The sequence below is a fragment of the Berghia stephanieae genome, chromosome 11, assembly GCF_034508935.2.
Source record: "Berghia stephanieae isolate SIO BIC M18660-M18661 chromosome 11, UCSD_Bste_1.3, whole genome shotgun sequence".
NCBI lineage: Eukaryota > Metazoa > Mollusca > Gastropoda > Nudibranchia > Aeolidiidae > Berghia > Berghia stephanieae.
The window spans coordinates 7,523,630-7,549,036 of NC_088370.1; the positions used below are offsets into that span (position 1 = coordinate 7,523,630).

The 25,407-nt window shown below is 36.9% G+C and overlaps 1 protein-coding gene across 2 annotated transcripts in view; it reads left to right on the forward strand.

The window, feature by feature from the left end:
• The window catches only part of LOC144956662 (uncharacterized), a 45,932-nt gene extending 30,570 nt beyond the window's left edge, over positions 1-15,362 (forward strand). The window contains exons 3-6 of one of the 2 annotated variants that reach the window (XM_078887311.1): positions 4,760-5,636; positions 6,193-6,691; positions 12,625-12,680; positions 14,102-15,362. In XM_078887311.1, coding sequence (XP_078743437.1) covers positions 5,395-5,636; positions 6,193-6,691; positions 12,625-12,680; positions 14,102-14,444 — 1,140 coding nt within the window. In that variant the 5' untranslated portion in view covers positions 4,760-5,394 and the 3' untranslated portion in view covers positions 14,445-15,362. The remainder of the gene's footprint in view (positions 1-4,759; positions 5,637-6,192; positions 6,692-12,624; positions 12,681-14,101) is intronic. The other variant, XM_078887312.1, reaches the window with a different exon arrangement.
• Positions 15,363-25,407: the final 10,045 nt, after the last annotated feature.

A 25,407-nucleotide genomic window follows, 5' to 3' on the forward strand; every position in this document is an offset into this window, starting at 1 on the left:
TTATAGTCGGGTAAATACAGTTTAGTGAGCTTTACTCATAAACGCGGATGGCAAAAACAATAGTCGGATTAATACAGTTCAGTGAGATTTACTCATAAACGCGGATGGCAAAAAACAAAAACATAGACCTGAGTGACGTCATCTACGAACTATCTATATTATTGCTCATCAAAATCCATTTGCGTGGAACAGTTAACTGCCGTACGATGGAAAAAAATACAATTTAAACCTTTGGTCAGAAAAATCGTCCTTCGTATATCCATCGATTTAACCCTCTCCTTACCAACCATAGGAAAATCGTCACATTCGTTACGATACAACCAACATTTTTCTTATTCAAATTTCTCTTGTACATCATAAAATTTAAAGAAAATGAACAGTGTGTTGGAGAACATGTTTTGCTAAAGAAATGATGTATGGCAAGAACTTTCCTGGTATTGTGATTGAGTGATAAAAAATCTAGTTGGGTGTGAAGTTTTGGGGAAAATTCTGAAAATGACTGGTAAGGAGAGAATTAAATGACCCTTATCTTGGCAAAAAAAAAATTTAAAAATCTCATACCCACTTGAGGTCTTGAGGGTCATTTAAATCGACCGATATTTGGACGAGTTTTCTGGCCAAATGTTTAAATTCGTGGGGTTTTTTTTTAATCCAGAGTAGAAAAGGCAGTTAACGTGTGAATGAATGTCTTTAGACTTTTCACGTAAACGTCAGTCAGACGTCAAATAACTGTTACTGTCCTGTGGATCACGTCTATAGATAGTTCGAAGATAACGTCACTCAGGTCTTAATTATTGTTTTTGCCATCCGCGTTTATGAGTAATGCTCACTGAACTGTATTAACCAGACTATAAACGTTCATGGATACACACAGTTTTGTGTGTTGGTCCGCTATACTTCCGGATGGCAATGTTATGAGCTTCTTAGCCAAGCGCATACTATCTATAGATAGTTCGAAGATAACGTCACTCAGGTCTTTGTTATTGTTTTTGCCATCCGCGTTTATGAGTAATGCTCACTGAACTGTATTAACCAGACTATAAACGTTCATGGATACACACATTTTTGTGTGTTGGTCCGTTATACTTCCGGATGGCAATGTTATGAGCTTCTTAGCCAAGCGCATACTATCTATACGACAGTCCTCAATCTCAGCAGGATCTGTGGCAATTCACCAATTAAAAAAAACAAAATTCGTCCTTCAGAGCCATTAGGTCCCATGGAGCCGGAGTTTATCCCGGTTTCTACAGCGTGAAACGGACAATAGAAAGTGCTTGTTAACCTTTGGACAGGGCGCTAATTTGCTAACGCAATGTACTTTCTACCAGATCTAACAGACCCAGCTAACCAGCTGGGTAGACAGGGAGATAATAAACAATCTCGACTGCACCCGGGATCGATCTTGGTCCCTTTGTGTGTGAAACGAGTGCTCTACCAACTGAGCTATCGAGATCCCCAAGCGCCCCTTACCAACACCGATATTTAACATGTAGGACGAGACTTGACGTCTGTTAGGCGACAAATGCTCAACGCCGTTAACCGTCAGGTACTCATTTTACACCTGAGTACGGAAAGAAAATGTGGATAAAGAGCCTTTTCTAAGGACTCAACTATGCGCCTCTCAAATCGGGTCTCAAACCCTGGACCTTCTGATCCGATGACGAGTGCATTCCACAAGACACACGTAGACTCACTTTAAATGTCGATCGATTATCGATCGATTTTTTGAAGGATGAGTTTCCTGGTCAGAATTTTTATATTTTACAGAGAAAAAATGAATGAATGAATGAATTTATATAGCGCCTAGATCCACAATGTGCTCAGAGGCGCTTTACAATGCAAATAAAACACAACAATAAATTGATAATTTAAGCATAAAAAATATCATATTGGAATAGCATTAATCAATTTGTAATTTAATTACCAAAATAATATGAGTATTGAATTGTAAGTAAAAGAAAAAAACGTTTATTCGCCCTAACTACGCCATTCACACTTATCTCATTCATCCTAAGTATTTTATTCATCGTGCTTTGTTGATAAAGGGAAAACCCGAAACGTCCACAGTATCTACTTTCGTCTAATAAATTGAAGCTTACAATTCAATACTTATCTTTATTTTTTTCCTTCGAGCTTCAAGTATAAACAGAACGGGCGATTTAACCCACGGAGGATCGAGATACGATTGTTTGGGAAAAGGGGGGAGGGGGGAGGGGTGTGGGGGAGGGGGGGTAGTGAGGGGTGAGTTGACAGTTACCGTCGTAATAAAAAGCTCCATTAACAGATCTTTTATTGGTTTGACACAACGTATACCTATTAACAAGTCTGATAACCCAAATTGTTATGGGCTTATTGTAGTAAAACGTAAAATCTTATCCAATACAGCAATGCTAAACCAAGCCAGTGTCATAAAAAAAAAGTCTGCTTGTAACAGTAACAAGCACATTTTATCAAAATTTATTGTTGACGGTGCTTACAGAGTGGTCATGTGCTGTTACTAACAATAGCTACTACGAAACTTTTTTTTACATTGTTCAACAGATCGTTTTTCTCTTCATAATTTCCTTGTACTCGAAGCAAGCATTGTTAACCATTTATCTACTGGCGTATTCTGGAAAAAAAGCAAGAATTTAAAGATTTGGCCAGAAAATTTGTCCTTCGAATATATGCCGATTTAAATGACCTTTATCCTGGCAAAAAATATCAAACCTGGGTCTTCGCGAAGTCTTCCTTAAGTCCCAGATTTGAGAGTTTTTGCCAAGACGAGGGTTATTTAAATCGATTGATATTTGAAGGACGAGTTTTCTGACCAAATTTTTGAATACGTGTTTTTTAATTTTCACTGACAGTACGGCAGTTAACTGGTCATGTTGAGGGTCAATGTTGTTGTATTGATTGATTGATAATATGGTATGATGTCACATGATCTACTCTGTCCTGTCACTGCAGGGGTCTGTCGTACAATGGGGTAGATACCGTGTGTAATGTTTTATGAGTGTCAGCACAGATTTAGGAACAATGGCGACAGGCAGTTGTAGAGAATTAAGAAATTAAGGAGCAGGCACCGGTGTAAGATAAAGAACTGAACAAGTGTGTATGAAAGGTGCCAGACAAAGCATGAAAGAAAAATACAAGAAAAAAAGCAATTCCAGAAAACCAGTTGACCTCGACTGGGGATAGAACCTCATACCTTCTGATTATCAGTCAGACGTGCTACCATTACACCACAGAGGCTCCCGATAGTTGGGACAATTTTATACCTCTATTCTTCTCTTAAAGGTTGAACCCATTTGGTCACTGATCATAATCTTACTTAAAGATATGAACAAGTGTGTATGAAAGGTGTCAGACAAAGCAAGAACGAAAAATATAAGAAAAAAACCCTTCCCAGAAAACAATTGACCTCGCCTGGGGATCGAACCTCAGACCTTCTGATTACCGGTCAGACGTGCTACCATTACAAGTGTAAAAGTAGCACGTCCGACCGGTAATCAGAAGGTCTCAGGTTCGATCCCAAATTGGGGTAGACTGATTTTTTGGGATGTTTTTTTTCTTGTATATTTCTTTCTTGCTTTGTCTGGTACCTTTCATAAATACTTGTTCAGATCTTTATCTTACACTGGTACCTGCTCCTTAATTTCTTAATTTGATAATCTTACTTACTTACTCCTCTTTGGTGTTTCATAAACACATCATAGAGTCGACAGTTAGGAGCGCCAGTGACTTCTGTCTTCTGCCAGCTTCCAGACCTCACCCCACAACCGAAGGATGTCATCTCTCTCCCTCTCTCTCTCTCTCTCTCACTCAGTCTCTCTCTCTCTCTCTCTCTCTCTCTCTCTCTCTCTCTCTCTCTCTCGTTCCACCGATCTTCTCCAAGTTTCCAGTGGTCTTCCTCCATCATAATCACTGATCACAATCAACATTGCTAAACTTTTATTACAAAACGTGGCACCTAACCACTGAGCTATCGTCATCACACACACGTATAAATATTCAGCTATAGATAATATGCACTTGGCTAAGAAGTTCACAACATTGCTATCCGGAAGTATAACTGGCCAACACACAAACTGTGTGTAACCTTGAAGGTTTATAGAGAGTTCGAAGATGACGTCACTCAGGTCTTTGTTATTGTTTTTTGCCATCCGCGTTTATGAGTAATGCTCACTGAACTGTATTAACCTGACTATAAACGTTCATGGATACACACAGTTTTGTGTGTTTGTCCGTCATACTTCCGGATGGCAATGTTATGAGCTTCTTAGCCAAGCGCATACTATCTATAGTCTGGTGAATACAGTTTCGTGAGAAGTACTCATAAACGCGGATGGCATAAACAATAACAAAGACATGAGTTCTATACATAGAACGCGCTTGGCCAAGGAGTTCACAACATTGCCATCCGGAAGTATAACGGACCAACACACAAACTCTGTGTAACCATGAACTTTTATAGTCTGGTTAATACAGTTTAGTGAGAACAACTCACAAACGCGGATGGCAAAAACAATAACAAAGGCCTGAGTGACGTCATCTGCATACTATCTATACATAGAACTTAGATCACGTCACTCAGGTAGTTATTGTTTTTTCCCCATCCATGTTTATGAGTAATTCTCACAAAACTGTATTCACCAGACTTTAAACGTTTAAGGCTAAGTTTCTTAGCCAAGCTCATACTATCTGTTGATCTCACAAATGTTATTTACATTTCCAAAAATATGAATCAAGTTTTCATTTCTTCGATTTTCTTTTCCAGGCATGCAAGCAATGATGAGAAACGTCAGATACCTCACATCGAACACCCAGGATTATCGTTAGACACATCGATTAATTCATATCGGATTGGAATCGATTCAGATTGCATGGTATCGATCTACTTGGTGAATGAAATAAAAGTGTGTGTTGGTTTAAAACCGAGATCCAGGATACAGAACATTACAACTGAACTGACATTTAAATATGAATACGTTATTTCTTTTCAAAGGATTTTCTGTTTTTTTTCAGCAATGGGATAAATTAAATGTGATTTGTGGATAGTTGAATATTCCATTAGAAAACATGACATATCGATAAACGATCAAAGTGGTTTGACGATAGATCGATATACTTGGTATAGATTGTCTGCGTACATCAACGATAAAATATCGTGGGTTTTTTTTTACCACGGAAAGTAAATGAGCGACAACTTTTATAGCAAAAAACACAGCACACTATTTTGGTCTTTAAGAACATTTTAAAAAGAAACATCTAGAAAAGTTAAATAAAAAGGAGCAGGATTACATTGAAATAAACAAGAAAATAGAGACTTTAAAACTTAAAAGAAGAACCCTATTTATCAAAAAGTGCAATTCAATGTTTTGAAAACAACGAAAAGAAATCTACGGTAAAACAATGTCAAGGTCACAAAAGCGTTCCAAAGACACATACCAAGGCCTCAATGTCCGGCGCTTGCCCCGGTCCGAGCTAGATGACACCACGATGCGTGACCTGAACCGTTACGACAACCGCCTGGACCACAGCCTGAAGACGGTGGACAAAGCCAAGGAGGTCATGCTGAAGTCTCTGGAGTCCGACAAGAACATCTTCATGAGGGGCGGAGTCCGCAGTAACAAAAAATATACCGTCCAGATACAGTGAGTAATTCAATGCAACTCCCACACCCTTCTCTCTCTCTCTCTCTCTCTGTCTCTGTCTCTGTCTCTGTCTCTGTCTCTCTCTCTCTCTTTCTCTCTCTGTCTCTCTGTGAGTGTGTGTCTCTTCATATATCCCTATCTATCTTTCTCTCTCTCTCTGTCCTGTTATCTCTCTCCCTCCCCCCCCCCTCTCCCTCTCTCTCTCCCTCCCTCCTCTCTCTCTCCCTCTAAACGCTATCTCTATTTATCAATCTATCTCTCTCTCTCTCTATCTCTCTCTATCTCTCTCTCTTTCTTTCTTTCTTTCTTTCTTTCTTTCTTTCTCTTTATCTCAACCCCGCCTCTCTCTCTCTCCATATCTCTCTTTCTCCACATCTCGCCCTTTCTCCTTCTCTCTCTCTCTCTCTCTCTCTCTCTCTCTATCTATCTATCTATCTATCTATCTATCTATCTATCTATCTATCTATCTATCTGTCTGTCTACCTTTCTCTCTCAAGCTCAAAACCGTAAAAATATGGCCCAACATTAACATTTTACTTTTAATTTTCTTTGACAGAAACCCAGGCGATTCTAGAATAAAACGCGACAACGGGACAACAACCCAACCGTCCAAATACCAATCCGATACGCGGAACAAAAAACCCGTTGTCCACAACAACATTGGGTCAACACAGCAATCCAATACCACCTCCGGAAATGACGTCATCAGCGGAACAAGCAAACAAGATATTGGTAGTAACAGTAGCAGCAGCAGCAAGCAGCCACGGGACATTCTAGCGGAAACCAAAGACGTCATCGACAAACAAAAGACAGGCGACGCCATGTTGGAAGAATACATATCCAAAAACGGGGACATTGTGTATAAACAGAAGCAATATTCGACGTCCCCCACGGGCAATAATAATAATAATATCTCTGGTCTGCCACCGTATGAGTCTAGGAACGCTCAGCACCAAGGTTATAATGGGACGCACTCTAACACCCCGGCCATCAAAGTGGATGATTACCAACCCAACGCGTCCGAATTCCCCGACTACAGCCTTACCAATGGAAAGGTACGGGTTAGGTTATAACCGACGTGCACTTAGTTGCAGGTCTGATAACCCAATTCTTCATGGGCTCATTTTGTTGTCATTGAAATCTCAAAAAATGACGCAAAATATTGTCCAACAATGAACACTGTTAAACTAGGTCTATGGACGTTCGGATATCAGACCTGCAAATATGTAAACGTCGGTTATAACTGATATAAAACTCGGTGTTACATGATATATAAAGACTATAACTAGTAGGTCTGTCTGGTTTATGTTGTGTGTTGTGTGTGTGTGTGTGAGTGTGTGTGTTTGTGTGTGTTGCTTGTGTGCTTGATTGAGTATGTTTCAGCCAAAGTAATTTGTAATTTAAGCGCTTAGAGTCTGGTGTCTCGGAGTTATGACGCTATATACCATTTCAGCATTATTATTATTATTATTATTATTATTATTATTATTATTATTATTATTATTATTATTATTACTATTATTATTACTATTATTATTATTATTATTATATTATATTATTATTATTATTATTATTATTATTATTATTATTATTATTATTATTATTATTATTATTTCACTAATATAAAACTTACAGGAAAGGGACAGGTTATAAAGAACCTCATCTTGGCAAAAACTCTTATTACCCAAGACTTAAGATATACTTTGAGAACTCACATTATTAGAGCTTTTGCCAAGGTGAGGGTCATTTAAATCGATCGATATTTGAAGGACAGGTTTTCTGGTCAAATTTTTCCATACATTTTTTTTTCAAGAGTACTGCGGTAAATTAGGGCTTCTTTTTTTTTAATAGGGAATGAGATTAGCGGAAGAGTAGCATCCCTTGATTGGATGTCACCCATAGTCTGTGACGTCACCGGCGGAAAAGTTATTAGAGAGAGAACGTCATGTTGGTTGTGCGCATGCGTCTCTCGTCCTCGCTTCAGATTTTACCCTATCTCTTACCTTAACCATCGTAAACTTATTGCCTGACACTGACCAAAAAATGAAGTCAAAAGACAAGCCTTTGGCCACAAGAGGAAACAAATTGTGAGTTGTATTCAATAGTTCAACCAATGGGACCACTTGTTTCCTTGATCACTACTAAAGACAAACTCACTAGTCGGTCCACAAACCTAAAAATGACGTCAAAATAATATGGGTCTTAGTGGGTTTTAGTTTTCAGGCTATAGATAGTATGCAGATGACGTCACTCAGGCCTTTGTTATTGTTTTTGCCATCCGCGTTTGTGAGTTGTTCTCACTAAACTGTATTAACCAGACTATAAAAGTTCATGGTTACACAGAGTTTGTGTGTTGGTCCGTTATACTTCCGGATGGCAATGTTGTGAACTCCTTGGCCAAGCGCATTCTATCTATAAGTTGCCGTTGGCGACAGTCTTATCGTAGCCATCGTTATGTTTTTTCCTGACACTGAAATCCAAAAGGACTGGCATTTTGACGTCATTATTTGGTTTTTGCACCGCCTAGTGAGTTGTCGTTAGTAATGCTCATGGAAACAAGTTATTTCATTGGTTGAACTATTGAATACAACTCACGATTTGTTTTCTCTTGTGGCAAAAGACTGGTATTTTGACGTCATTTTTTGGTCAGTACCAGGCCATAACTTTACGAAGGCCACGGTCTTACCCACTTGAAATCCATTAGGGTCACAATGGTATTGGAACGTACCCATATCAAAGACCTACTTACTGGGAATACAAACAACCACGATACAACTAGCATAGCATAGCTAACTACGAAAGGCAAACACGGGCTGCCAGATTGACGTGGTTTCTTGTGGCTAATTTTGACTTTAAATAAATAAAATAAATAAATAAAATTCCCATAGGGGAAATTTGTCTCTGCAGTCTATTATTCCAAGGGGACTCTGGAATAACCCAGGCGTCAGCCACAGTGCAGCACCGCAAATTGAGCTAGGGCGAGGTGACTTGCTCAAGGAACGAAGCGCAGCGGGGATTCGAACTCGGTACTTTTCGGGTACGAAGCAAAGACCGTATCGCTGAGCCACGCTGCCCCCAAAAGTGGCCAAATAGAACCTAACGTGGACAAACACTACTAAAGAATTAATCCTAACGAAGGAGTGATAATGGAGAGGCTTCGTATAGGAACAATACAAAAGCCCATCCGAAGCCTCTTCATTATCACTCTTTCTTTCGTTAGTATTTTCACGATCTCTGCCTTCAGCCCCCCCCCCCCCTCCCAACCGCTCTCTACTTTAAACCCCCCCAAAAAAAAAAAACGGAGCTTTTATATAGCGCAATACCAACTAACCACGCTCAGCGTGCCTCACAATGAGTCCCTGCAAACAATAACACTTAACACGTAGACATGACGCCTGTTAGGCGATATTACATTTTTTCCCGGACAGAGACAACGTTTTTAACGACAAGGCGTTCGTTTTTCAAACGAGTGTGATAAGAGAATGAGATTAAAGAGCCTTTTCTACTGACTCAAGCTATTCGCCACTCATGGACTTGAACCCACGGACCATCTGATCCGAAGGCAGGTGTCATACCACTAGACCAAATAGCTTTCTAATAATCTAACCCCCTTGAAAGACTCATCGATTTTAATGAACAAAAAAAAAAAAAAAAAAAAAAAAAAAAAAAAAAAAAAAACAAAACAACCAAACCCAAACAAAAAAAACCCAACAAAAACAAAAATAAAGACAGAAAAAACCCCCCAAAAACAAAACAAACAAACAAACAACAACAAAAAAACGCGACTAAACTTGATAAAAACTTTATGGTTGTTTTTAAATTCGTTTGTTTGTTGTTTGTTTGTTTTTTTGTTTTTTGGTGGGGTTTTTTCTTTTCTTTTTTGTTTTTTGTTTTATCTGTGCGGCCAATTTTGGCCAGGCACGAGGCCATCTGGCAGCTCTGATACACCCTACCAATGATGCAGTAACAGTTGTTACCTGACCAGATACTAAGTGGATATAACGTTCTAAGTGGATTTCAGTATCATTTTAATCCACACGTTGAACGCCCCGCCCCGCCCGTAAACGGTTAACAAACCCACAACTGATTCTCCGACATAATGGAGAGAGAGAAATCTGAAATGCCACAATTGTGGCTAAAGTCTATAAGTTGAATTTCCAACACCTTGTTCATCCAGACATAATACCGGTTGGAAACGTTGGGTCACACACACCCACCCACTAATACACACACACACACACACACACACATATATATATATATATATATATATATATATATATATATATATATATAATGTGTATATATAATATTTCAAGTATAATTATGTTCAACATCTACAATATTGTTACGAGCATTCGCTCTCATTAGGAAGTGATCACTTCCCAATGAGAGGGAATGCTCGAAACCATATTATATATTATATTATATTATATATTACATATTATATATATATAGCTCCTTTTATCAAGAGTTGTGCACTATTATTTCATGGTTTTCGTTTTTATAAATTATATATATATATATATATATATATATATATATATATATATATATATATATTATATATATATATATATTATATATATATATATATATATATATATATATATATATATATATATATATATATATTATATATATATATATATGAGTGTTGGTGGGTACTCGTAGGTACGAAAGTGCTCGATAATGATGGTTAGAGCTAATATAGAATGCAAATTGTCACTCACATTTTTTGTGGCCGAGACGATTCGTTTCTGTGTCTCTTTTCACGTCCTCAGTCGGCGTAATCCTTAATAATGTCCGAAGAAAAAATTCTTACTCCAAACGAATTGCTTGTTCTTCGTTTGGAGTAAGAATTTTTTCTTCGGACATTATTAAGGACTACGCCGACTGAGGACGGTAAAGAGACACAGAAACGAACGTCTCGGCCACAAAAAATGTGAGTGGCAATTTGTATTCTATATATATATTTGTTTTTTTTTTAAATTTTTTTTTTGCCAGGTATGTCTTGAATTAACTTAGCCACACCAACCAAATTGTATATATATATAAATATATATATATATATATATATATATATATAATATATATAATATATATATATATATATATATATATACACACGTAGGTACTCGCACCATGACACAAATAGCCATTACCACGTCATTGTGTGAGAAATCTAGCACTCTATAAATATCCAAACGTCACCTTAATGTCTTTTCTATAGTGTATTGGTAGAGTTATAAAACAGGCATTGAGGTGTCCAAATAGCCCATTTCTGCGCAATTTGCGATTTAAAAAACAAAATAAAACAAGAAGTTGAGCATGTGTGTCGCACAATATCCACTAAACGGGCTCTAAGTGCTTTACAGGGGTCCCTAATCAGCGACATTTAACATGCAGAATAAGACATGATGACGGCTGTTAGGCGATATTATATCATTATAGTTTACATTTTTTTAAATGAAAGAGACGACGTTGGTAAGGACCAGGTTTACTCATTTTACACCTGAGTACGGTGAGAGAATATAAATTAAGACCTTATCCAAGAAATCAACTATGCGCCGCCGCTCAGATCAGGACCAGAACTCGGGACCTTCTGCGCACTAATATAAGTACGGCTATGTGGTCTAGTGGTATGGCACTCGCTTTCGGATCGGCAGGTCTTGGGTTCGAGCCTCGCATTGTGTATAGTTGAGTCCTTGGAAAACTCTCTTTACTCACATTCTCTCACCGTACTCAGGTGTAAAATGAGTACTTGGCCGTTAACAGCGTTGTCTGTCTGAAAAAATTGTATTATCGCCTTAGGCGTCATGTCTTGTTCTTTATGTTACAAGTTGCTGTTGGTAGGGGCCCTTTGTAAAGCACTCAGAGTACGTTTAGTGGATATTGCGCTATATAAAAGCTCAATTATTATTATTATAAAATTCTATATAAACACGTACTAGGACCATGACACGAATAGCCATTACCACGTCACTGTGTGAGAATTCTTTCACGTTATAAATATCCAAATGTCACCTTAATGTCTTTTCTATGGTGTATTGGTTGATTAGTTTTACAGGCAGATAGGTGTCCAAATAGCCCATTGATAGGATAGGAAACAACAGTCCGACGTCAAAATACTGGTTCCAATTTCATTGGAAGTGTTAAACCAGTCACCCGGAGTACTGGATACATACCTTGTGTAAATGTCTGGTTTCAGAGTGATGGCGTCTTATGTTCTAGTCTAAAATCATCAATAAAGACCATCCAATCCTCGCTCTATGACGTCCTGTAATCCTAAGAATCTGGCTATACATCCTGCTACTGAAATAGTTATGACACGTCAAAATTCAACATATTCATTGCTTGTTCTCCAGAAGACTTAATATATATATATAATATAATAACATTCTCTTTATTCATCCCATAAGGGAAATTTGTCTCTTTGGTTTATTCCAATGGAAGACTGAAATACCCCAGGCGTCAGCCGCAGTGCAGCGCCACAAACTGAGCTAGGACGAGGTGACTTCCTCAAGGGCACACAACATAGTGGGTATTCGAACTCGGTACCTGTCGGATAAGAAGCAAAGACCGTACCGTTGAGAAATGTCGCCCCCCTTTTTCCCCCTATTGCATATACAATAAAAGAAGCAACACTCATACGTGACATTAGATATACTTATTTTGCTGCGTCAATCAAGTTTTTAATCATATTTTATACACGTTGACACTTTTCAAAATTCGACGCCAGTCATTTTGAGACTCAAGATGCTTTACATTATAACAATGTTACCTATTTTCTTTGACATTCATGTTTTCAAAACGTAAAGACGCTGTTATGAATGGTAGATTAAACATTGTCATCGTTACTACCACAAACCATGACCACCACCACCATCATCAACATTACCACCATCATCATCATCACCATCATCACCACCATCATCATCATTGAACTTATCACCATTATTACAACAACTCCTATCATTTCTGACAGACTCCATCCAGTGGTTCCCACCAGTTCCCCTTCTACGACGACTACACCTCATACGGGTAAGCTACAACTATCTCCAAACATATCCGACTCATCTTCTCAGAACGGTGTTATGTGCAGACGGCTATCTGGTCTCATTAACTTTAGGACCGAAACGTCTTGAGGTCGAGTCCCGCTCTGAGCGGCGCACAGTCGACCCCTTTAAAAGGCTCATTACTCAGATTCTTTCACTGTACCCAGATGTAAAATGAGTACCTGGACGTTAACAGGTTTGTCTCTGGTGGGAAATATTGTAATACCGCTAAACAGGCGTTATGTCTCGTCCTACAAGTTAAGTGTTGCTGTTGACAGCGACCCCTAGGAAGGTGCTTTGAGCATGTTTAGTGGATATTGCCCTTTATAAATACTCTTTTTTTTTTTTTGAACTAGAGGCCACGAATGATATTAAAAAATAAAGATGGGGAAGGGGGGGGGGGGGGGGGGGGGGGGGGGGGGGGGGGGGGGTTCCAAAACGCAAGAGTGTAAGAAATCTTTTATTCTACCCCTCATTCGATTCTGATCTTATTTCGTCATCTTTTAAAAAAAAAAGACATCTTCACGTAGAAAACGTAAATAAGACTTCTTTTTAAAGAATCTAATTTTAGTGAAATTTAACGTTTGATAGTCTGACGTCACAAATTATTATTGTAAACATGACATCACTACGCGTTACTATTTTAGGATGAGGGATTTAATTTGGCATATGATTTTAAAAAGAATGAATTGAGTGTTTTTGTGAGTGTGTTCACTCGAAGAAACCTTTTAAAAATCTAGTATTTACACGTGTGCCATATTCTTGACAGTTTTCACTGAGTTGGACACAACCAAAGGACAGAATGTCGAATTCCTCTAATACATAAAGTGCTATTGTGGCTATGATAATCAATCATAGAGGTGGCGGGGCCGATTTCACCCCAACCCCCCCCCCCCAATCCGCCACCACCAACCCCCACCCCAAAATAGACAACTTTTGTCAGAAGCTGACAATTATTTCCATTGCTTTTTGCAAGAGATTAGTAACTGTGATGCTACTTTGTTTTCTCTAGAAGCAAATTTCATCAGACTTACTAATTAATATCGTGCGGCTATGTGGTTTGGCACTCGATTTCGGATCGGAAGGTCCTGGGTTCGAGCGTCACTCGGCGCATAGTTGAGTCCTTGGAAAAGGCTCTTTACTCACATTCTCTCATCGTACTCAGGTGTAAAATGAGTATCTGGCCGTTAAAGCGTTGTTTCTATCCGAAAAAATTGTAATATCTCCTAACAGGTATTATGTCTCGTCCAACTTGTCAAGTGTTCCTGTTAGTCAAGCACTCCTTATAAAGCGCATTGAGCACGTTTAGTGGATATTGCGCTCTATAAAAGCTCTATTTTTTAAACTTTTTTTTTTTCAATTATTCAAACAGAATTTATTAATATTTTATTTCTTCTCCAATCCAAGGCGAAGGTCTCACTTCTGGGAATACATGAGCGCCCCCAAAAACCCGTCCCGGAATTTACAGAAACGGGAACAGCTGGAGAGAGAATTCTCCAGTCCCGCTCTCAAATCAAGGGCCACAACTCCAGCAGTTCCCAAGTCCGCCAAGGGACCGAGAACGGCAACAACAGCCGCCGCCAATTCCGGCACGGGGCCAGGAACAACGGGTACCTCTACTTCTCCGTCACTGATGACGTCATCATCCGCCAACAACACAACGTCTCCGGCCAAATCCGCAGGTCGGAAAAAATCCTCTTCTGTGTCCAGCGGCAAGACTAAGACAGTGTCGAAAGGGAAGAAGGATTAATCTTCAAAAACAAAACAAAAAACAAAAACAAAATGTAAATTTGAGCTTTTATATAGCGCAGTATCCATTAAACGTGCTCAAAGTGCTTTACAAAGAGTCCCTGACCAACAGCAACACGTAACATGTAGAACGAGACGTGACGCCTGTTAGACGTTAATACAATTTTTTTTCTGACAATGACAATGCTGTTAATGGCCAGGTACTAATTTTACGCATGAGTACGGTGAGAGAATGTGAGTAAAGAGCCTTTTCCAAGGACTCAATTATGTGCTGAGCGGCTATGTGGTCTTGTAGTATTACATTCTCTTTCGGATTGGAAGGTCCTGCCTGGGTTCGAGCCTCGCTCTGGGCATAGTTGAGTCCTTGGAAAAGAGTCTTTAATCACATTCTCTCACCGTACTCAGGTGTAAAATGAATAGCTGGCTGTTAACAGCGTTGTCTCTGTCGGGAAAAAATGGTATTATCGCCTAACAGGCGTCATATCTCGTTCTTTATGTTTCGTCTTGCTGTTGGTCAGGGCCCCTTTCTAAAGCGCTTACATCATGTTTAGTGTATATTGCGAAATATATTTTTAAAAAGTTCAACTAAGTAAAAGATACATAGTATACATAATTAGCATGTTAACGAATACATGCCCAACCTACAACGATCGACGAACCGAACGATGAAGAAAACGAAGATATGTCCTAATTAAGACAGGAAAGATCTTCGTTTTCTTCCACGTCATTCGTCGTCGATCGGTGTAGGTTGGGGACGTAACGTTAACTTCCTATTGTGTAAAACAAAACGACCTTTACAGAACATCCTTCAGAGCCATAAGTTTATCCCAGTTTATTTAGCGTGAAACGAACAATAGCAATTGCTTGCTACACTTTGGATAGGACGTTAATCTATCCCAAAGTAGGTACTTCCACCAAATCTAACAGAACCAGCTACCCAATCACTGCTGGGTGGACAAGGGGTTCAGAAAAAAATCTCGACAGCACAATGGATCTACCTCGGTCCCTTTGCTTGTGATGCAAGTGCTCTACCAACTGAGCTATCGGGACCCTTTAACAGAACATCACCAAGTTCTTATAATTATTTTAAAAATTTCTTCCATTTTTTTTTTAATGTGCGAAACAAATCTGAAAAAATAAAATGTTCATTGAATTTGAATCTTAACAAATACATGACAATTTTCCTGTAGTTGGTAAGGAAAAGGCTTTTAGTCCAACGTGAACATACATATGCAGGTCTGACATCCGAACGCACTTATGGGCCTAGTTTAACATTGTTGTAATGGTCAATAATATTTTGCGTCATCTTTTGAGATTTCCATAACAACAATGAGTCCATAATGAATTAGGTTATCAGACCTGCAAATTAGTGTACGTCAGCTCAAGTATTTAGGGTGGGGATCGTATGGACAAGTTGAGATGGTGGCACGTTTGTGCACGTCGGATTTAAGGGAAACAAATTGTTTTAAATTAGGAAATCCAAAACATTTAAAGTTAAAGAAATATCATCATTCTTATTTCTCTGTAAAAATAAAATGGCGTGATTTTATTTTAACCCTCTCCTTACCACCTATTGGAAAATCGTCACATTTGTTACCATGCAACCGTCACTTTTCTCATCCAGATTTCATTTCTTTTTGCTACAGCTACAAAAACTTGACATTCTGTAATAGAGCTCATATTGTCGAACAATTTTATGTATAGAATGTGCTTGTTGCTTTTCTGTTTGAGTAAGAAATGTCTGTTTTTGTGTTGGGTGGGTGTGAAGTTTAGGGGAAAACTCTGAAAATGGCTGGTAAGGAGAGGGTTAACTGAAATCTTTTAAGCCTGAGACAAATGTTGGTGCTTGGCGCTCACAGAAATAATTCACAAACATGTGTCTGTTTGAATTGAGATAAGCTTCAATCATTTTATATTTTAAAAATATATAAAACGAGCTTTATATAGAGCAATATCCACTAAATGTGCTCAAAGCGCTTTACAAGGAGAGAGAGAGAGAGAGAGAGAGAGAGAGAGAGAGAGAGAGAGAGATATTATATAGAAAGGTAATATAAATAAAAACCACGAAATAAAAGTGCTCAACTTTAGTGTTAAAGGAGAAGTAAAGAAAGATACATAAATACAATTATATGATGTGAATTACTATTGACTCCTACACATCTGTTTCATGGCTATTGATGGAAAATGATCTACGGGGAGTGTATTTGTTGTTGTTGTTGTTACTGTTTATAATGTAACAATAATAACGATTTCACTCCCCGTAGATTGCCAAAATTAAAGGCATGAAATAGATCTGTAGGAGTCAATGGTATTCCACACATCATATATATATATATATATATATATATATATATATATATATATATATATATATATATATATATATTATATATATATATATATATATATATATATATATATATATATATATATAATAAGTTATATAAACAAAAAACCATGAAATAATAGTGCTCAACTTTTTGATAAAAGGAGCTATTTATAAACATTTCAAGTATAATTATGATTATTTAACGCTTGAAACAATGTTGTAGAAGTTAAATAATCATAATTATACTTGAAATGTTTATATATGTTTATATATATATATATATATATATATATATATATATATATATATATATATATATATATATATATATATATGTGCATATATATATATATATATATATATATATATATATAAATATATGTGCATATATATATATATATATATATATATTTATATATATATATATATATATATATATATATATATATATATATATAATGGAGATCAACTGTTGATTAAATCGAACCTTCAATTCAATTTGATAATTGTTATTCATTACTTCAAGCATGAGGTCAATGTACACTTATCTGCAGGTCTGATAACCCAAATTGTTATGTGCTCATTTTGTTGTAATGGAAATTATACTCTCGTTTGAGAAAATATTGTCCATTACAACAATGTTAAATCAGGCCCTTAATTGGCGTTAGGTTATCAGACCTGCAAGTATGTTCACCTCGTATAAGGCTCATTGTAACATCCCGACGTAACACCGTCTCGGCACGGGTGGTCACAATTTGTAAATATATGAAATATTGGAGTTGTGATAATATGTACAAACTACGAAGCAATAATCTGTTATATATTTATTTGTCCCAAAGGATTTTAGATCCGTTATTTATTTGGACACTGAATGGAACTTTGGTATGGTGAGAGAAATACATTTTGTATTTGGTCTCTTTAATAATAATAATAATAATAATAATAATAATAATAATAATAATATACTAATAATAATAATAATAATAATAATAATAACAATACATGGCATTTATATCGCGCATTTTCACCACAGTGTGATGCTCAATGCACGTTACAAATAATAAATATATAAAAGTTACATAAATGTATAAAACGTATACGACAATGATATCGATAACCACAGTGTATGTAATATCGTATCAATGTCATCAAAATGTAACGGTAGAAAGGTAATGATTTAGCAATGAGCGGGTGGTTGGATGGGAGCATCACCCTTGAATCATATACCTATGATGTTCGCATGGGTGTACGATCCGATAGTGATGTCCTTTTTTCTTCTCTTTACTAGCCTATCCTGCTTCTTTGGTTTGTGATTGTATTTTTGACAGGGGATATTTTTTTTTTCTGTAAATCTTCTGCCTGTTTGTTCTTGGTTATCTATAATTTAGCTTATGATATCTTTAGGTTATGATTTTGATTTACATTTGTACTATTTTTGTTAGATTGCTTGTTTTTTTGTTTCAGCGGTCTCTCATATAACCTCATTTGTGTTGGAAGAGACCTAAAGCAACAAACAAACAAAAATTTAGCAATGATTTAAAACTATCTATAGATTTTGCTTCTCTTACTCTTATCCTTCTGGGCAAGTCATTCTACACAAGGGGCCCAGTGTGGGTAAAGGAACGGCCGCCATACAATTTATAATTATAATTATTTGTCAAAGTAAGCTTCGTTTTGTCAGTCGACGAACGTAAATTTTCCTATTCGGTACGTATTATATTTCTAGTATGCTTTGATGCTTCACAACAAAACAGCAATCTTTAAATCTATAATGTTATTCTTTCTTCTTAATAAATTATACAGAATGTTGATACAGATCTCATAAAAAGTAGTCATTTGGAGGGTTTAGTTATTTCCATTTCTGGGGGTCCCGATAGTTCAGTTAGTAGAGCATTCGCTTCACACGCAAGAGGACCAAGATCGATCCCGGGTGCAGTCGAGATTTTGTCTGACACCCCTGTCTTCCCAGCAGTGATTGGGTAGCTGGGTCTGTTAGATTGGTCAGAAAGTTCTTTGCGGTAGAATAGCTTCCGACCCAAAGGATAGCAAGCAATTGCTATTGTCTGTTTCACGCTATGGAAACCTGGATAAACTCCGGCTCCATGGACTCAATGGCTCTGAAGGACTACTTAAGAGTCCATGAAGCCGGAGTTTATCCAGATTTCTGTAGCGTGAGGTGCTACCCTTTGGATATGACAGATGTATCAGACCCAGCTACCCAACCATTGCTGTTTGAACTGGGAAGGGGGTGAAAAAAAATATATTGACGTTACCCAGGATGGATCGATCTTATCTCTTTGCACGTGGACAGATTACTCTAACAACTAAGCCACCAGGTCTCCTAGGTCTTATGTACATATTTTGTAAATGCCGATTGAACCCCGTAAACTGTCCCAGTATAAAACTGCTGACGTAAGACGCTGGGTCATATTTATATTATTGCAACTTTCGGTTTGCTTTCTTCAGCCAAACGCAGTCTATACAAGGGAAGGGATATAACCGTGTATATACATTGGTACACAAAAGTTCAGTTGAGTTATCTACCTTTAGATTCTTCCTGTCCCAGTCCCTGTCTGTTTTTTTTTTTTTTTATCAGGTTCATAATTTTTTTCATTATCGATGTTTTCTGTATTTTAATTTCACGTAATAACTGCCCCTCCCCCCCCCCTCTCTCTCTCTCTCTCACGCGCGCGTGTGTGTGTGCCTGAATGTAAGTGCGATCTAGATCGTCATTGGGCATAGCATTATGCTCAGTATAAAAGCCATGTATTATTATTATTATTATTATTATTATTATTAATTTTATTATTATTATTATATTATTATTATTATTATTATTACTATTATTATTATTATTATTATTATTTTTGTTGTTGCTGTTATTATTATTATTATTACTATAATTATCATCGTCATTATTATTTGAATGTGTCCAGATAAATGGATATTTTATACTTTTAGAATAGACAAATGGTTGACAATTGAGACCAAACGCCATGACGGATGAAATGATCTATAAATAGAATGTTATATTTATTTTTTTTCTACCCTTCATAAGAGGGAACAAAAGTTACTGGTTCCAATCTCACGTCTTCTTCCTCCTCCACCTCATCATCATCATCATCATCAGCAGCAGCAGCATCATTATCACCATCGTCACCCGCTCAGTATCATAAAATTGTCTGCAGCATTTTCGAAGTATGGGAAAAAAACATTATGCTCCCCCACCCCCATGAATCATAATATAAATTGTTTTCATTGTTATTGAATGGAAACAAGACCGATATTTTAATTCCAAGAATCACGGCCATCAAATAATTCGTTTTTTTTTTTTAATTCATGATAAATTGTATATGCATTCATTCCTATATCATGAAATATTTATTATGTACGTATTCCATTTGCATAGCTGCCAACTTTCCAAAGAGCTAAAACAGGACACCCTAACACACAACACAGCCATCACCCAAAACAGCCAGTATGTTTGGACTGTTATAGTTATAGAATATCATCTAGATTAACAGCTTTTTCTGTTCCTTGTTTTAATTTGCTACTCACAAAAGTCATCATCCTGGGACATGCCAGGGTCTTTTCCACACACATAAACAATCCAATTTTGGTTTCTTGAATTTTTTTCTCCCCTTGCCAATTCCTGACGGTCCCGATTTTATCATGGCAGGTGGCAGCCATGCATTTGTATATTTATTTATCTAATAACTGTAAAACTAGAGAAGTAGAATAATAAACAGGACAATAAATGACCTTACAATATCATTTGAATGAGTTTTCGTTATTTCATTTGTGTCTTTATTATTGAAATGCTGAGAAATACAATAGGATATGGAGAGGTGCCTGGTAAAAACAGAATCAAATTAAAATCTATCACAGAGTCCGAAGCCGAAGTCCCGGGCGGGTTTGAGAGTCTTTGCCAAGATGAGAGGCATTTAAATCGATTGATATTTGAAGGATGACTTTTCTGGCCATGTTTTTAAATACTTAAATATGTGTTTTTTTCAGATTTAGACTTTCTTTTTTTAGGGTTTTACGGTGCTTGCAGCACATTTAGGTCATTTCAGTATTAGTGAAAGGAAGAAATTGAACAGTAAGAAAATTCTAGATTTCTAATCAACAGTTTGTTTTTGTTTTTGAGGGTTTTACGGTGCTTGCAGCACATTTAGGTTATATCAGCGCCAGTAAAAAAGAAGAAAATGGGATATTAAAAAAGTTCTAGAATTACAATTAAAGCACCCAAGAAAAAGTAAGACAAAGGGGAACTGGGAACCAATCAATAGTACACGGAAAAAGGAAAGAGAAATGGGCATGGTTCAAAGAGGAAGCAGATTAGCATTGTACTTAGTCATCAAGTCTCATCTTGACATAAGCACAGTCGCCCAATAAGAGGAACACACCCAAATGCTGAGAGACCATTATATTATGTTCAAAGGACTCCGGCCAGGGCCAGGACAGAATCAAGTAATCTCATTCCAAGACGAGGACAGAAAGCAGATTGGACAACAAGTATTTTATAAAGGGGGATAGAAGACACAGCAAGAGACCACCTTGCCCACTATGAGAAGTAAAAATAAATAACTAAATAACAACACCGATAGGGTATAGAAGACACAGTGAGTGAACTCCCTGCCCCCCATGGGGAGTCAAAAATCCCACACAGAAAATTTGATAATTGTTTTTGTTTGTTTGTTTTTAAGGGTTTTGCGGCGCTTGAACTTGAAACACATTTAGGCCATATCAGCGCCAGTAAAAAGAAAGAAAATGGGATAGTAAAAAGTTCTAGAATTACAATTAAAGCACCCAAGAAAAGGGGAGACAAAAGGGAATTTGTTCAAATAAGAAACAGATGTAGATTCCAAGAGCACACGACGCTTGATAAGACTCAATATGAAAGCCACACATGATCTCGTCCTTGGACGTTAAACAATTAATAATTTATTGAAGAGAAAACATTTGTAGTTAAATTGGTGTAGTAGTAATAACTAAACATCATCATCATCATCATCATCATCAATAACCACACCAGACATTCCAACACGGTTGTGAGTATAACATTATTTATTCATCTATTATACAGAATGAGGATCAAAACTCAAACAAATAACATAAAACTGAAAATAAGTTATAAATTAAAAATGCTTCTTCACTTCCCAGAGTGGAGAGAAAGCAACAGATCTCTTGTCATAATGATTAACCATTCACAATGAATTTATTTGATCAACATAACATGTAATTCGATTATTCATCTGAATGTAGGTAAATCTGTGGACATATTGTTTTGTTTGTTTTTTTAAGGGTTTTACGGCGCTTGCAACACATCAAGGTCATATCAGCGCCAGTAAAAAGGAAGAAAATGGGATAGTAAATAGTGCTAGAATTACAATTAAAGCAATCAAGAAAAGGTGAGACAAAGGGTAATTGGTTCAAATACAAAACAGGTGTAGATTTCAAAAGTACTTAGTTTGAGATCACCTAAAAGTCTCATTCAGACACAAGCACAGGTCCCCACTAAGAGAAATACACTCAAATGTTAAAAAATCATATATATATATAATATGTATACAAAACATAATACAGTGCATTCAGAAAGATGATTTACAATTAAAAAATATCATCTCCCAAAACTAACTATAATTTAACTGTTTGTTTCCCTCTCAGCCAGGGCCAGGACAAAACCAAGTAATCTTATTTCAAGACAAAGACAGAAAGCAAGTTGGAAAACAGTTACAGTTACAGGGGGATAGAAGACACAGTAAGTATCTCCCCGTCCACTATGGGAGGCCAGGAACCCCACCCAGAAAGTGTGTATGAAACAGTGTCACACACAAATATGCAGGGGGAATAGAAGTGGGTAGATGATAGACAAAATACACGTCTGTATCACGTGTGGGACAAAATCACATGGCATCCCATGGGGTTTGGACGAACATGAAAAACAACAACTACTACAACTATGTACCTGGCATGGCAGTTTTTTGCATCGCTTGTGGCCGCAAAAAAATCGCAAAATATCACTGATTTACATTGCGGCCGCAAATTATGCAATTTTTTGCAAATTTTTGCAATTTTTCGAGATTTTGCAAAGAAAAAAAGAAAAAAAAAAAAAACAAAAAAAAAAAAGAAGCGAAAAAGACGACGATTTTTTCCCCCATTTAACTTGATAGCTCGTATAGAATGTGAAAGATAACTAATCAAGAGCAGTTTCTTTTTTTACTATCTCATTTTCTTCCTTTTTACTGGCGCAGATATGACCTTACATTTGTTGCAAGTGCCGCGAAACCCTTAAAAACAAGCAAATATCTTTCTCTTTTATGAACTAATTATGGGTTTTTAGGACAATTAATCGCAACTTTTTGCAATTTTTAAAAGCAAATTTTGCTGTTTTTAGCTTACAAAATTTGGGATTATTATTTTTTTTCAAACGTCTTGTCAGAACTACTAGTACTAGCACTACCACATACAATGCAACTTCGATTCATACATACAATACATTGTAAATCAGCATACATGCACTAATAGAAGACAAAAAAACCCTGAAAAATATTATTTACAAGAGTTAGACAAAACACTCAAAGAGAAATGGGGTGAATTAGAATTTCACTGCTCACAAATACACTAGTGTCAATGGCATTATAGAAGAGGTGTAAGACAGACCTAAAGGTTCTTTTTTTGTTTTGTTTTGTTTTGTTTTTAAGGGTTTTGCGGCGCTTACAACACATGAAGGTCATTTCAGCTCCAGTAAAAAGGAAGTAAATGGGATAGTAGTAAAAAGTTGTAGAATTACAATAAAGCATCCAAGAATAAGGTAGACGAAGGGGAATTGGTTCAAATAGGGAACAGATGTAGATTCCAAGAGCACACTATCAGTGTACTTAGTTTGAGATCGCCTTAAAGTCTCATCCAGACACAAGCACAGGTCCCCACTAAGAGGAACACACTCAAATGTTTACAAATCATATACAATACATACAAAACATAATACAGTGCATAACAGAGAGATGATTTACAAGGAAAAAAACATCATCTCCCAAAACTAACTACATATACATTTGACTGTTTCCCTCCCAGCCAGAGCCAGGACAAAACTAAGTAATCTCATTCCAAGACAAAGACAGAAAGCATGTTGGAAAACAGACATAGGTCGATAGAAGACACACTAAGTACCTCCATGCCCACTATGGGAGGTCAGGATCCCACCCAAACAGACCTAAAGGGGAATAGCGGCTATGTGGTCTAGTGGTATGTTTGTTTGTTTTTAAGGGTTTTACGGCGCTTGCAACACATTTAGGTTATATCAGCGCCAGTAAAAAGGAAGAAAATGGGACAGTAAAAAGTTCTAGAATTACAATTAAAGCACCCAAGAAAAAGTAAGACATAGGGGAACTGGGAACAAATAGGGATCAGATGTAGATTCCAAGAGCATACCACCAATGCACCTAGTTTGAGATCACCTATAAGTCCAATCCAGACACAAGCACAAAATCCAACAAAGAGGAATACACTCAAATGCCTACATTTTACATTAAAATAACAATAATACATTACAGAGAGATGATTTACAAGGAAAAAAAATATCATCTCCCAAAACAATAACTATGCATTTGACTGTTTCCCTTCCATCCAGGACTCGGGCCAGGGCCAGGACAAAACCAAGTAATCTCATGCCAAGACAAAGACAGAAAGCAAGTTGGAAAACAGATATAAGGGGATAGAAGACACAGTATGTACCCCCTGCCCACTATGGGAGGTCAGGATCCCCACCCAGGTCTAGTGGTATGACACTCAATCCTTTTGGATAGGAAAGTCCTGGGTTCGAGTGAGTGGCGCATAGTTGAGTCCTTGGAAAAGGCTCTTTACTCACAGTCTCTCACCGTATGTGTGTGTAAAATGAGTACCTGTCCACTAACTAACAGCGTTGTCTCTGTCAGAAAAAAATTATTAAATTGCCTTACAGTGAACAGGTGTCAAGTCTCATCCTTAATGTTAAGTGTTGCTGTTGGCTAGGGTCTCCTTGTAAAGCACTTTGAGCATGTTTAGAGGATATTGCGCTTTATAAATGCTCAATATCACTTATATTTAATCTACCCACATTTCGGGTCTAAGGCCTACATAAAGCATACCAACCAACCACCAGCATATTTACATATAACCAATATGGCCTATATCGTGTTACAAAAACAATTCAATTGTAACCAAAACATAACAACACACGTGTTTGTGTATTCATAGCATTGAATGTACAAAACAGAGATAATAATCATAGATCATATTATATTATATTACAGTTTGTATATTGGGTGAATAGAACCCAAAAAAAAAAAAAAAAAAAGTAAGGGAGCTTACTCTTTAGTCTTACATTTAACCAGTAAATGTCATCATACCCTGGTAGGACAACATATATTTAAAAATGTGGCCAGAAAACTCGTCATTCAAATATCGATTGATTTAAATGACCCTCTTCTTGGCAGAAACTCTCAAACCTGAGACCTTGCAAAACATTTATTAAAGTCCCGGGTTTTAAAGTTTTTGGCAGTCCAGTTAAAAAGATCTGATATAATGCCTATAGCATAGTATTTGTCATTTTGATAACCTGTAGTATTTTATTGTTACTTAAATCATAGAC